Consider the following 16,257-nt stretch of genomic DNA (forward strand, 5'->3'; position numbering starts at 1 on the left):
GGTACTCAACTGAACCTGTGTACCTAATTCTTGTTGCACTGCTCTCCAAAACTGCATGTCCCGATCTGCAATGTTAGACACTGGCACACCGTGTAGGCAAATAATCTCGCGTATATAAATTTCAACCAGCTGATGTAAACTGCGTGTCCCGATCTGCAATGTTAGACACTGGCACATCGTGTAGGCGAATAATCTCGCGTATATAAATTTCAGCCAACCACTCTGAAGAATAAGTAGTACCAACGGGAATAAAATGCACAGACTTAGTCAACCGATCCACGATTACCCAAATAACATCAAACTTTCTCAAAGTACGTGGGATCCCAACTATGAAGTCCATGGTAATACACTCACACTTCCACTATGGAATTTCAAGTCTCTGAAGCAATCCGCCCGGTCTCTGATGCTCGTACTTCACCTGCTAACAATTTAAATACCGAGCTACAAACCCCAGTATATCTTTCTTCATTTTCTCCACCAGTAGTATTGTCTCAAGTCCTGATACATCTTTGCGGTACTCGGATGAATGGAATACCGCGAACTATGGGCTTTTTCAAGAATCAATTCACGCAGCCCATCTACATTTGGCACACAAATCCGACCCTACATCCTCAATACCCCATCATCCCCAATGGTAACATCTCTGGCATCACCATGCTAAACTGTGCCCTTAAGGAAAAGCAAATGGGGATCATCATACTGGCGCTCTCTGATGCGGTCATATAAGGAAGACCGAGAAACCTTACAAGCTAGAACCCGACTGGGCTCCGATATAACTAACCTCACGAACTGATTAGCCAAGGTCTGAACGTCATCTGCAAAATGCCTTTCACCAATAGGAATGATTGCAAGGCTACCCATACTCACCTCCTTTCTACTCAAGGCATCGGCCACCACATTGGCCTTCCCGGAATGATACCAAATAGTGATATCATAGTCCTTTAGCAGCTCCAATCAGCTCCGCTGCCTCAAATTGAGATCCTTCTGTTTGAATAAGTGTTGAAGACTCCGATGATCTGTAAATACCTTACAAGACACACCATAGAGATATTGCCTCCAAATCTTCAATGCATGAACAATGGCTGCCAATTCTAAATCATGGACAAGGTAGTTCTTTTCATGTGGCTTCAACTGGCGTGAAGCATAAGCAATCATTCTACCCTCCTGCATTAAGACACACCCAATACCAATCCGAGAAGTATCACAATATACTATATAAGAGCCTGAAGCTGAAGGCAAAACTAGAACTGAAGCTGTGGCCAAGGCAGTCTTGAGCTTATGAAAGCTCTCTTCACACTCATCCGACCACCTGAATGGAGCACATTTCTGGGTCAATTTAGTCAAGGGCGATACAATAGACAAGAAGCCCTCCATAAATCTACGATAATACCCAGCCAAGCCAAGAAAACTCCGAATCTCAGTAGCTGAAGATGGCCTATACCAACTCTGAATTGCCTCTATTTTCTTCGGATCCTCCTTAATCCCTTCACTGGACACTATGTGTCCCAAGAATGCCACCGAACTAAGCCAGAACTCACACTTGGAGAATTCGGCATAAAGTTTTTCCTCCCTCAGTCTCTGTAGTACAATACTCAAATGTTGTGCATGATCCTACTGGCTACGTGAGTACACCAGGATATCGTCAATAAATATCTGTAGTACAATACTCAAATATTGTGCATGATCCTACTGGCTACGTGAGTACACCAGGATATCGTCAATAAATACTACAACAAACAAATCAAGATACAGCTAAAATACACTATTCATCAAGTACATAAATGATGTTGGGGCATTGGTAAGCCCAAAAGACATCACGAAAAATTCATAGTGGCCATAACGAGTCCCGACTGCCGTCTTTAGAATATCCAAATTCCGAATTTTCAACTGATGATACCCGAATCTCAAATAAATTCTGGAGAATACCCTCACTACCTGAAGCTGGTCAAATAAATCATCAATACATGACAAAGGATATTTATTCTTGATTGTAACTTTGTTCAACTGCCTGTAGTCGATGCACATCCGCATAGTACCATCTTTGTTTTTTTCACAAAAAGAACCGGTGCACCCCAAGGTGACACACTAGGCCTAATAAACCCCTTATCAAGAAGTTCCTAAAGTTGCTCTTTTAATTCTCTCAATTTAGCTGGTGCCATCCGATACGGAGTAATAGAAATGGGCTGAGTGCCCGACACCAAGTCAAAACCAAAATTAATATCCCTATCGGGTGGCATACCCGGCAGGTGTGCAGGAAATATATCCGAAAAATCTCGCACTACTGGTATAAAGTTAATAGTAAGAGTGTCTGCATCAACATCTCTCACAAAGGCCAAATATGACAAACACCCCTTCCCAACCATATGTTGAGCCTTCAAGTAAGAAATTACTCTATTGGGAACATAATCTGGAGAACCTCTCCACTCAACCTTCAGTAATCCCGGTATCGCCAACATCACCATTTTTGCGTGACCGTCCAGAATAGCATGACATGGAGACAACTAGTCCATACCCAAGATTACATCGTCATCAACCATACTAAGTAATAAGAGATCAACTCTGGTCTCTAGTCCCCAATAGTTACCACACACGACCGATATACACTGTCCACAATAATAGTATTACCTACCGGCGTAGATACACGAACAAGGGAAAGTAAGGACTCACATAGAATATCCAGATAATAAGTAAAATATGATGAAACATACAAATATGTGGAACGAGGGTCAAATAATATAGAAGCTTCTCTGTGGTACACTGAGACAATACATGTGATCACTGCACCTGAAGCAACGACATCTGGCCTGGTAGGGAAAGCATAGAATCGGTCCTGACCGCCACCTGATCGGCCTCCCCTCTTGGTGGACCCCTAGCTGACTGAGCCCCACCCCGAGCTGGCTGGGCAGGTGGTGGAGCAACTGGTGCAGAAGTCGTAGCATGACTCCTCTACTGAACTGGACCTCGCGAAAGGCGGGGACAATATTTCCTCACATGACCCAACTCTCCACACTCATAGCAATCCCTCTCGAAAATTGGTGGCGAGTTTTGAGGCGGACCTCGAGAACCAGAAGAACCTGGTACAGATGAACCCTGAACTGATAGTGCACGAGATAAACTCTGAGATGGAAGTGCACTAAGAGAAGACTGACTCTATCGAGCACTGTATAGACCATGGCTGGCTGATACGCCACGATGAGCTGAACGGGCCATCTGAGCGGGCCTATAAGGACGACCCCTCCTGTGATAGGGTTATCCCCCAAAAGGAACACTGCTGGAATTACCCGGACGACGAGACCTCTTGTCCTTCCTCTCCTCACGCTCCTGAGTACGGACCATCTCAAGTCGTCGAGCACTGTAAACCACCTCATCGAATCTAGCACCTGCTACATTTCCCAAAGTCATAACAAAATGGAATTGCTGGTTGAGACTATTAATGAACCTCCTGATCCTCTCTCTCTCATTCGGAACCAACCAAACTGCATGATGGGCCAACTCTGAAAACCGCATCTTATACTGAGTCACGGACATGTCCTCATGATGTAAATACTCGAACTGCCTGCGCAGTTCCTCTCTGCGGGTCTGTGGCACAAACTTCTCCAGAAATAATACGGAGAACTCATGCCATGAAAGTGGTGCTGCACCAACTGGTCTGCTCCTTTCATAAGTCTCCCACCATCTGAAGGTAGCCCCAAAAAACTGAAAAGTAGTGAACGAGACCCACTGATCTCTATAATACCCTTTGTCTGAAGCATCCGCTGGCATTTATCCAGAAAATCCTAAGCATCCTCCGACTCATCACCGCTGGAGGTTGTAGCCTCCCAAATCTCTCAAGTCTCATCTGCTCATCATCGGCCATAACGGGGATCACTTGGGCCTGAGCAGCTGTAACTGGCAGGGCTGGTAGTGTCCCCGGTATCTGAAGTCCCTGCACTACCTGATCTGGAGTACGGGCAACAGGGGTATGAGTACCTCCCCCGGCCTGAGAAGCGGCAGGTGCGGCCTGAGCCGAAACTACATGAGCAAGGCTAATGCAAACTGCCAATATATGGGCCAAAGCCTCCGGAAGGCCTGGAATCACAATGGGCACAGCTGGTACCCGAGCTGGTCCTGTCGGCTCAGCTATGTCTATAATCTGCTCCTGAGCTGGAACAACTAATGGTGCTGCTCCAACTCTGTACGAGCTACACATCGACCTCTACCTCGGCCCCGGCCTCTACCACGACCCCGACCTCTCGCGGCCCTAACTGGTGGCACTGGTGGCTGACCGTCCGATCTGGTAGTACGTGTCCTCACCATCTGTGAGAGAATAGAATATAAGAAAGTGAAATTTTTCCCAAGGGTTCGGCAGTTTCTCGAAGATAAGTATAGACGTCTCTGTACCGATCCGCAAGACTCTACTAAACTTGCTCATGACTCATGAGACCTATGTAACCTAGGCTCTGATACCAACTTGTCACGACCCAAAATCCTAACCTGTCGTGATGGCGCCTGTCTCAATACCAGGCAAGCCGATAACCTCAATAAATCACAATAATCTCTTAGGTTTGAAAATATAATATTTGAATTCCATAGAAAACCTAACAATTTCATATACAAAATACTCCCAAAACCCGGTGTCACTGAGTACATGAGCATCTAAATGAATACAAAGTCTGAAAATATAGAACAGTACAATAACTGAAAAAAGAGTCAAGGTCAGCAGACGTCAAACATCTACCTTGGTAATCTCCAACTGATAACCTCTGAGATCTAACAGTCGTCGTATCCGGAAGAACCTGAATCTGCACACGAGGTGCATAGTGTAGTATGAGTACAACCAACTTAATAAGTAACAAGACTAACCTCTGGACTGAAAGTAGTGGCGAGCTCAGCAGGTACAGTCCAGTATAGAAATAACAGTACAGAAATGTAGGCATGCTTTCAAGTTCAATAGTTAAACTCAGTACTGTATATGGCCAATCCAGCCAGGGGTAGATTTATCCCCAAATATAAATGACTAGGACAAGATCCATGTCCAGGAAAAATTCATCACAATTATAAATCAGTAAGGCAAGTTCATGCCCTGGGAAATTCATCCCGAACATATATAAATAAGGCAAGTCCATGCCCTGGGAAGTCCATCCGGAATATAAATCATCTACACTCACTATGGGGGGTGCAGACTGCGGAGGGGCTCCTTCAGCCCAAGAGTGATATAAAGCCGATATGACCTGTTGCAGGCGAGCAACCCCGATCCATATAATGATAAAGCTTATAAGGCCTGCTGTAGGCGGGCAGCTCCGTTCCACATATTAATAATATATAGCCAATATGGCCTGCTGCAGGCGGGCAACCCCGATCCCATAAATATCCTCACAATGGATGAACATGACTGAGTATGAAATATACATTTTAAAATAATTAAATTCAACAGCAACACGACCCTGTGGGTCCTAAAATTATCGGCACGTAGCCAAATCATGATCTTTAATACGAGTCTCAGCTCAATTTTGTAATACGTGGAGAATATTCTAGTAATAACATGATTCTTTAATTTTACAACTTCACAGGATTTATTCAAGTCACAATTTCTATGGTGCACGTCCACGCGCTCGTCACCTATCGTGTGCGTCACCTCCAAACAATTTATATAACACCAAATTCGGGGATTCATACCCTCAGAACCAAGTTTAGAAGTGTTACTTACCTCAAACTGTGTGATTCTTTACTCCGCTATGCCTTTGCCTCGCGAATTAGTCTCCTAAAGCCTCGTATCTAGTCATAATTTATTCGATTCAGTAAATACAAATTTTTGGAATTAATTCCATACGAAAACACTAATTTTCTAACAAAATCCGAAAATTATAGTCAAAACTCGCCCGTGGGGTCCACGTCTTGGAACCCGACAAAAGTTACAAAATATGAATGCCCATTCAACCACGAGTCCAACCATACCAATTTTATCAAATTCCAACATCAACTCGACCTCCAAATCTTAATTTCTTATTTTGAAATCCCTAAGCCCAAATTCTCTAATTTCATCTTAAAAATACGTAATATAGTCGAAATACTCAAATGATAATCCAATATTATTGACTAACAATGATCACAAGTGACTTACCTCAAGTTTTTCCGTGAATTCTCTATGAAAAATCGCCCAAAACCGTGTTGAAAATGTCTAAAATGACAAAAATATCGGAACTCTCTGTTTTTGTACACTGTCCAGATGTTCAGCTTCTGCAGAACTTTTAACCGCTTCTGCGCTTTTTCCTCCCGCTTCTGCGCCATTCTCGCTTCTGCGGACTCGCTTTTGCGTTTCATTGCACTCCTAGACCAGGCCGCATCTGCGACCATGTGGTCGCTTCTGCGGTCGCTCTTCTGCGACATTTCGTCCGTTTATGCGGACCACACGTTTCTGCGATTCCAGGCTCGCTTTTGCGAGCTCGCACATGCGAGCCAATTTTCGCAGGTGCGATTGCATCAGTAGGCAGCATGAAGTTTCAATTGTTCTAAGTCTAAATTTGATCTGTTAACCATCCTAAACTCACCCGAGGCACCTGGGACCTTAACCAAAAATACCAACAAGTCCTAAAACATCATACAAACTTAATCAAAGTCTCAAATCACATCAAACAATACTAAAATCATGAATCATACCCCAATTCAAGCTTAATGAAACTAAGAACTTCCAACTTCTGCATTCGATGCCGAAACCTATCAAATCAAGTCCGATTGACCTCAAGTTTTGCACACAAGTCATAAATGACATAACGGACCTATGAGAATTTTCAAAACTGGATCCCAACCCCGATATTAAAAAGTCAACTCCCCGATCAAACTTCCAAACTTAAATTTCTAATTTCGCCATTTCAAGCCTAATTTTGCTACGGGTTTTCAAATAATTTTCCGGACACGCTCCGAAATCCAAAATCACCATACGAAGCTATTGGAATCATCAAAACTTTATTCCGGAGTCGTTTACACATAGGTCGACATCCAGCCAACCTTTTCAACTTAAGTTTTAAACTTTGGAACTAAGTATTCCAATTCATTCCAAGACCTCAGCAGACCCGAACCAATTACCCCGGCAAGTCATATAACAATTGTAAAGCAAAAATTGAGCAGTAAATGGGAGAACGAGATTGTAATACTCAAAACGACTGACCGGATCGTTACAGCGTACCCTAAAACTAGTGTTTAAAAATATTTGGCTAAGCATATCCGCGATCCTTACTTTTCCAATGTGTTTGATCACTTTCTTATAAAAGGTTTCAAAAGTTTCAATTTTCTAATTTTCTTTTTTATTTTTATTTTGAGAGATCATTTTATTGGCTATTGTAAAAATAAATGGAGAATTTAAGATTTGTTGTTTTATTAATGAAAAGTGAATAATTATCATGTATCACAGAGAAAAATTTCTCTAAAAAGCTACTTCATCTGTCTCAATTTATGTGATATAATTCGGATTTCGAGAGTCAGATATTTTAATTTTGATTGTAAATTTAGACATATAAGTTGTGTTTGATACGAAGAAAAATATTTTCCTAGAAAATGAATTGTTTTATCACTTATTTTCTCTTGTTTGGTTGGTGAATGAAAATTATTTTTCGAAAAATATTTTCAAGTAGTTAGTTAGAGAGTAGAAAATATTTTTTAATATAATAATTTTTTATGTTACTCTCCTCACACCCCTTCCCCAAAAAATATTTGAACCGAGAAAATCATATACTACTAATTAGTTTGATTTCTTTTTAAATAAATATCAAATCAAATCTAACAAACACCTCAGCTTATAATCTCTTCATTTTAATTTATGTGAACTTTTTCTTTTTAGTCCGTGCGCAAAAAATAATCTTTTTCTATATTTGAATATAATTTATCTTTATGTAATAGTTTATAATCATATAAAATATATGTATCTTATTTTATATCACAAGTTCAAAAGTCTTATTTGTAAATCAACGGTCAAATATGTTTATATAAATTGAATTTTTTTTCTCATAATATAGTAATAACTAGTAAATTTGTCCGCGCTTCGCGCTGTCATAAATGATCCAAATAATCTTTTGCTAATGTCTAAATATTAGAAATACATATAAGTCATCAAATCTAAATTAGATATAAGTTTTAATTGATTTTAGCATTATCATATAATTTTATATAATTGTGATTGGGGTTTATTATCATTCGGAGATAATTGATCCTTATTTTAATAATATATATATAGGTGAAACTATACCCTTTTTCGTCTTTTACCTTTTCATCTTCTTCTTCATTGTTTTTTCTTTTTTTACTTCCTTACACATTCACTTTACAAAATATATTGTCAAATACCAATAAATTAAACTCAAATATATATAATTACAAGAAGTAGTCCAAAAAAGTTCGCTACTGATATTGTCTAGTCTCAGCATATCCAATCTCACATGAGTACATGAAAATTTTGGATTGTAGCTCGCTGATAATATCTTATACGTTACCTAAATATCATTCTTTTGTGCTCGAAAATATACAACGTTAATGTTGTAAAAGAATGCAAAAAAGAAGAAGGATAACAATTATACAATTCATATTGAGAAAATAAGGAAAATAATTCAAACGAAGCAAGTAGAATTCCACCATGAAATCGAAATGTCACAAAAAATATTTTCTTTTTTCTAATGAAGAGATATTAAAAGCTAAAGTATATTATTAGTGCAAAGGAGAACCATTCGAGCTATAATAGAGTCTGAATGGTACGTCCATATTGAGAGCAGATACTAAAGTTCGGGGGAGACATAAGATGTATGTTGGCCTTCAGAAGGAGCTAAGAGCATGCCATACTTTGCAGGGAGTCTGCTACACCATTTGTCTCGCGATAGACATGGTCAATGTTTGCGTTTCTGTAACGACCCGGCCGGTCGTTTTGAGTATTACAACTCTGTTTCCTCATTTACTGCTCAATTTATGCTTTACAGTTGTTATGTGACTCGCTGGGGTGATTGGTTCGGGTCCGGTGAGGTTTTGGAATGAATGGGAACACTTAGTTCCAAGGTTTAAAGCTTAAGTTAAAATAGTGATCGGACATCGACTTATGTGTAAACGACCCCGGAATAGAGTTTTGATGATTCCAATAGTTTCGTATGATGATTTTGGACTAAGAAGCGTGTCCGGAAAATTATTTGGAAGTCCGTAGTTAAATTAGGCTTGAAATGACTAAAATAGAAATTTAAGTTTGGGAGTTTGACCAGGGAGTTGACTTTTTGATATCAGAGTCGGAATCCAATTTGAAAATTTTTCATAACTCCGTTATGTCATTTATGACTTGTGTGCAAAATTTGAGGTCAATCGGAATTGAATTGATAGGTTTCGGCATCGAATGTAGAAGTTGGAATTCGTTAGTTTTTGTTAAGCTTGAATTGGGGTGTGATTTATAATTTTAGCATTATTTAATATGATTTGAGATTTCGACTAAGTTCGTATGATATTTTAGGACTTGTTGGTGTATTTGGTTGAGGGCCTCGTGTGAGTTTCGGATGGTTCACGAATCGAAATTTTGACTTAATCAGCTGCTAGAAATTTCTGATGCCTCTATCTGGTTTCCTTCATCGCGTTCGCGAGGGGAGTCTCGCGTTCGCGAAGAGAAAAATTAGACTGGCCCGTTTTGTGCTTCGTGTTGGCGACCGGAGGCACGCGTTCGCGAAGGGTCGAAGGGAAAAACTTCGCGTTCGCGAAGGGCCGAGGGGTAAGGCGGTCGAGGCCTCACGTTCGTGAAAGGGAAAGCCGGCCTGGGGAAAATTGGTCTTCGCGTTCGCGAGACCAGGCTCGTGTTCACGAAGGAGGAAATCCGGGCAGCACAAAAATGTGCTTCGCAAATACGAGGGACCTGTCGCGTTCGCGAAATAGAAAGGCCTGGGCAAAATGTTTAAGATCTGTTTTTGACGAATTGGAGCTCGGGAAGAGGCGATTTTCGGGAGATTTTCGAGAAAAATAACGGGGTAAGTGTTCTTAACTCGGTATTGATCAAATTACCCGAATCCATTGTTGTTTTTGACATTTAATCGGTGAATTAAGTTGGAAAATTTAGAAAATGCTCTTGGTTTAATTTGAAGATTTGAGGGTCGAGTTGATGTCGGAATTTGGTAAAATTTATATGGTTGGACTCGTTGTTGAATGGGCTTTCTGATTTTGTAACTTTTGTCAGGTTCCGAGATATGGACCCCACGAACGATTTTTGGGTGCAATTTCTGATTTTTGTTGGATAATTAGTATTTTCATATGAAATTAATTCCTATAATTTGTATTGACTGAGTCGAATTATTTGTGGCGAGATTCGAGGTATTTAGAGGCCGATTCGCGAGGCAAAGGCATCGCAGAATAATGAATTTCACGGTTTGAGGTAAGTAACAGTTCTAAATTTGCTCCTGAGGGTATGAAACCCCGGATTATGTATTATATGATTGGTTTTGAGGTGACGCACATGCTAGGTGATGAGCGTGTGGGCGTGCACCGTAGAAATTGTGACTTGATAAATTTCATAAAATTGTGTAGTTGAATAATCTGTTGAAATCCATACATTTTCTACGTATTAGAGAAATCGAACTATAAATCATGTTTAAACCATGTGTTGACACTGTAGGGACCCACAAAGGTCATGTACATGTTAAATTAATTGCTAAATTATTGTTTCATACTCAATCGCGATTTTTACTCGCATATTACATCTTAGTCTCTCTTATTCATTATTGATGCATCATATCATTGTTGTTGGGCTGCTTATCATGATTTCTAAGAGCCCGAAAAACTGGAGAGGTTGATGATTGAGTGAGGCCGAGGGCCTAATTATGAGGATATTTATGAGATCGGGCTGCACGCCACAACATGTTTCATTGATTTATGCCATGATTAGGTTGTTATAGCGATTGGGCTGAAGGAGCCCCTCCGGAGTCTGTACATACCCTCACTGAACGCAGGTTCCTACTGAGTGCGAGTGCTGAGTGATTGAGAGGAATGAGTGACTGTGAGGAAAGAGTGGCTATGAGGTTGGAGTGAATGAGAGGACTAAGTGACTGTTACTCTGAGAGGATGCATTGATTTCATTATTGTTGCATTTCAGCTGTCATGTATCACTGTTTTGGAAATTTTTGAAAGACATTATCTTTTGTTTCAGTCGAAGTTGATATGAAATTACTGTAAAATTTTAAATGTTGAAATTAAGAACATGCCTACCCTTTTTATGTTGAAAATTACCGTATTTGGACTTAACTGTGAAGCTCGTCACTACTTTCAGTTCTTTTTTATATTGTTACTTACTGAGTTGGTTGTACTCATACTACACCATGCACTTCGTGTGCAGATCCAGGTGATCCCGGACACAGTGGGTGTTGATTCCTTCGCACAGTAGATTTTTCGGAGATTCCGAGGTAGCTACCGTGTTTTCACAGACCTTGTCTCTCCTTCCCTATCTTCTTGTTTACTGTATTTGGTCTCAGACTATTATAGACCGTATTTTTCAGACTTGTGATGTATAGATACTTATGTACTCAGTAACACCAGATTTTGAGAGTGTATTTATATCCAGTATTTGTTGGATTTTCTCTTAAACTTAAATATTATGTTTTCCGTATTTAAAAGAAATTGTGAGTTATTGATATTGTTGGCTTGCCTAGTATTGAGATTGACGTAATCATGACAGGTGAGATTTCGGATCGTGATAGTTCCTAGTTGGCAGAATAAGGTCTTGCAATTAAAAAGAACGTGTGAGTATAACTCATCCCCGTCATGTATCACCAAATAGAATTGGTGAATGTGATTGGGAGACGGGTGCCAAGTCACCTCTTTTAGGACTACTACGTATGAACATAAGATTTGCAAGATAATTTAGGATTATAATTTTTCATATACTTCAAAGGAAACATAAAATTAGAAGACAAAAGCCATAAAAAAGACGGAATCAATTACCTTACCCTTCTTGCTCCTCCTCTTTCGTTTTTTCTCTTTCCTTATTTTCTTTTTATTCTTTTTTTTCCTCCTTATTTCCTTTTCCTTTCTTTCTTTGTACAAAATTTTGTTACCTTACATTTCTTTTCTTTTCTTTTCTTCTCCTCCCATCAATACCATTTAATCAATAGATGAATCCCCCTATTTCTCTTCCTAATTTTATGTAAGATTCTAAAATCATCTTCTTTCTCTCGTTTTAAAAATATCATGCCATTTTGAAATGTCCACCACTCCTTTTCTATAAATTTAATAAAGAAACTACAGTCTTTGTTAATCTTTTCACGGAAGTAACAGTAAATTTATCACTAGTTATATGAAGAGGAAAATGGTGAAAGATTGATTGTGAAGAGAAAAAGTAGCGAAAGATTGATTGTACTTTAATTGCCATTGTTGTAACTTCCCACTACTTAACATTAATTTATTAATTACTGAAACGGTTCCTCTCTTTTAGAAAGTGGAGGATTTTAAAAGCATAAATGGGAAAAAATAAAGGGAAAAAGCAAAAAGAAAATCTGGAAAAAGATAAATAGCATAGCAATTCTCATCTACCAAACTTGTCACATCAGCTCTATTATTCCCATGGTTATACATATATATATATATATATATATATATATATATATATATATATATATATATATATATATATATAGATTGACCACTCCGGCGTCCGGATCTCCAAGTTTGAAAACGGAGGTGCTTATAATTGAAGTACTAATATTTTGACGGCACGCCAAATTTGAAAGCTCTAGTGACAAAGTCCACTATATAACTCAACTCCACACTCCATAGTTACATCAAGAAAATATAGTAAGCAATTAAATCATAGAAAATGGAGGAAACATCAACAGTTTTGGCCCAAGAATTATCAAACCTTCCACGAGAAATCATCTTTGAAATTCTATTGAGATTACCTGTCAAATCCCTCTCGAAATTCAGGTCTGTTTCAAAATCATGGCTTTCTTTACTCTCATCTCCTCTATTCAACAAAACCCATGTCAATTTTTCCTTAAACAACCCCAAAATGTCTGATTATAGACTTGCTGTAGTAGCCTCAGTTTCTAAGTTGGGCAGAATCTGCAATATTTACAACATAGGGTTTGGAAAAGATTCATTTTTTAATGTGGTTAAACATGGTAATCCTGCTAAATATTTATCTCTCTCTGCTAAGATTTTGGGTTCTTGCAATGGGTTAATTTGTTTAACTAGTGATAAATTTACACTAATGCTATTCAACCCATGTACTGGAAATTTTAATGTATTTCCTGATTCGATGCTGAAAGATAATAGTGGTGGTTGTTATGTTAGATATGGATTTGGTTATGATGTATCTAATGAAGATTATAAGGTTGTGAAAATCTTTAGTTTTCCTAAAACTGAGGGAAGATATGAGAACATGGTTAAGGTTTATAGCTTAAAGGCTAAATCTTGGTCAATTATTGAGGGTTTCAATAGTGGTAATATAAATGGAAAGTTGGGTGTGTTTGTTAATGGGGCTCTTCATTGGGAAGCATGTTATAGTTATTGTTCGAGTGATTCTTGGGCGATTGTTACTTTGGATTTGGCTGAAATGAAATATGGGAAAATAGCTTTGCCGAGTTATGAAGATGAAGGTATTTATTGGACCTTAGGTGTTTCAAGAGGGTATTTAGTTGCTTGTTGCAACTATGAACCAAAAAGGGCTGATATATGGGTGATGAAGGAGTATGGTGTCGAGAAATCTTGGACTAAATTGGTTACCATCTCATTACCCCTTGATCGTAGGGATTATGTCTCACCGTTGTTTGTGACAGAGAATGGTGATGAAGTTTTGCTGCAGTTTGGTGCAGAGCTAACACGGTACAATTCAAGGAATGCGTCATTCAAACGACTAGACGATTTCATGTCAGGTGATTTTCGTCAAGTTCAGGTGATAACCTACTTAGAGACTCTTGCTTCACCTCATATTTAGTGACGTGATGATAGGTTAACGGTGAAGGCAAATGAGTTTAAGAGATGGTAAAAGATCTTTCCGATTGCCTGGTGCCTGCTCCTGCTCCTGTTCTCATAGTTATTGATAACATTGTGTCTTGTCATTGTATTTTCTTTGCATTCTTCCTTATCATGTAAGGTGCATGGCCCTTCAGCAACATTGACTGAGAAGTGCTACTGTTATAATGCTCAATTGAAGTTCTATTTTCCCACACAATTCGTATCGTGCACCATGTGGATACAAAATCCTTGAATGCACTAATGTTCAGTGCCATATAGATATGCTTTGGGTAAAAATAGTTGCTTTAATGCATCAATAGACCGTGTACTGACCATCTTCTCCTGAACTTTATGAAAGTTCCTTGAGTAATTCAGTTGAGTATATGTCAAAATCAGATAGTGTTTCTCCTGAACTTTATTAAATAACTATTGGCCTTGTTAGTGTTTCTCTCTTTTCCTCCTTGTATATGAGTTAGTTAAGCACTTCCCATACTGAGACCAATTTCGTCTAAATATCTCAATTGACTGCTGCTCTAAGGTAGTGTAAAGCTCTCTCTCTATTCAAGTGCTGTGTACTAGGGGGGCGGGCATAAAATTCGAAAAACCGAATTCCGAACCGAACCGAACCGAATTAATTTGGTATTTCGGTTTCGGTTTTTTCGGTATTTCGGTTTATTTCGGTACAGAAATTTCGGTATTTTGGTAATTCGGTATGGCATACGGTATTGGATTTTTGATATTTCAGTATTTCGGTATACCAAAATACCGAAATAGTTTAGTACAAGCCCCACTTTATTTTTATTTTTTAGCCCAATAACCTTAAGCCCACACCGCAAAAGTTCAAAACCCCTAATTCCCTAATCCCTTACCCTTAGCAAAGTGTGCCTTAAGACCAAATATTAACCCCATTAAAGGGGCCCTTTGCGGTTTGCATAACCATTGTGGAAAAAGTATATCTTCCAGCAAAATATTTATGGTAAGAACTCAAGAGAAGCTCAACTACAACAAGTAAATACAGTTACTAGTGCAAAGGTGAAATCAATGGGTCATTCATTCATATCAGAGACTTCTCAGCTTACACAAAAGGCAGTTGCGTTCCATACCATTAATGAATTGCCTTGTGAAATCTCAAACAATATGGATTACATTAGTTAATGGAGTGGGAAAGACAGTGACGATTTGGTTTAAACTGAAACTGTACCGAACCAAAATAAGAAAGACCGAACCGTACCGAATTAATTTGGTATGGTATTTGATATACACAATTGATAAACCAAATACCTAAACGAAATTCCTAATACCGAACCGAAATACCGAATGCCCACCCATACTGTTTACCCTCAAAATCGGATAACAATTGAATTTGTTAGTGGTTTTAAGGACATATGGATTAACTTGATACAAAATAATAGATTAGATTGTAATTGAAATAAATAACGATAGATTAACCGTAAACCACGTGAGTTGGATGATTTCGGCTCGGGAAAGCAGGCCACCCTTGAATAGAATGCACTTTATTTGACACCAAAAAATCAAAGAGTAAGAACTTAGAGAATGTATTGCTTCTCAATATATGTTACAATGTCCTCCATGGATTGTCAAGTTCCCTTTATATATTGAGGGAGACCTACCCTTTAGGGTATTATTTAATTGTACTATCAAAAACATAAGTCCTTGATTTTGAAGACCGTTGGTTCCCTTTTAGACTAATTTCGTGATTTCTGTCATAATGATTGGTTAATGGCAAGAATCACGGACCTTTGTCGGATGAGTTGGCAGAGCTTTCTTCGAGACCGTTAGAAACAGGACCGGTTACGCCTTCATTGGACTCGAGGGTAAATCTGATAATCTCGATAGCTAGTTTTGATGATGCTTTGGGTCCGATCTTGAATATTATATTCTGCCATCGGCTGACCATGTTGGATGTTAGATTGAACCCCGGACTTTGATTTTTACCCTATTATAGATGTACCGTCCTTGGCCTTCCGTTTCTCAAGCTCGATCGAACACCGAGCTCTATTTTACCCGTACACAGATAGTCCCCTAATTTTTCGGAGAGTAGGTAACGAAAAACGACATGAACCTCAGATTCTCATTTCGATATATCATGACGTAAGAGACAAAATACGACATCAAATCCCCTTGTTTTTCGAAGAGTAAATGATGAGAAATGATACGGGCTCCCGATTCTTACTCCGATAAATTATGACGACGGATTCATGATGTAACTGAAAAGAACAGTTGAAAACGTCCCGTCGGTCCAATCTTCAAGGAATTAAATGGGTGTCAGTTGACAGTTGGCCGCTACAGGAAGCGAACCGCTGTTTT

At 39.0% G+C, this 16,257-nt stretch overlaps 1 protein-coding gene across 1 annotated transcript; it reads left to right on the plus strand.

The window, feature by feature from the left end:
* The first annotated feature begins 12,650 nt into the window (after positions 1-12,650).
* LOC107802826 (F-box/kelch-repeat protein At3g23880-like) lies at positions 12,651-14,375 on the plus strand. The gene has a single exon (XM_016626405.2). The coding sequence runs from the start codon at positions 12,791-12,793 to the stop codon at positions 13,907-13,909; it is 1,119 nt and encodes a 372-aa protein (XP_016481891.1). The 5' UTR covers positions 12,651-12,790; the 3' UTR covers positions 13,910-14,375.
* Positions 14,376-16,257: the final 1,882 nt, after the last annotated feature.

Source organism: Nicotiana tabacum, chromosome 23 (assembly GCF_000715075.1).
Source record: "Nicotiana tabacum cultivar K326 chromosome 23, ASM71507v2, whole genome shotgun sequence".
Lineage (NCBI taxonomy): Eukaryota > Viridiplantae > Streptophyta > Magnoliopsida > Solanales > Solanaceae > Nicotiana > Nicotiana tabacum.

Coding starts and splice junctions, on each gene's coding strand:
- LOC107802826 (XM_016626405.2), top strand. CDS start 12,791: ATGGAGGAAACATCAACAGTTTTGGCCCAAGAATTATCAAACCTTCCA.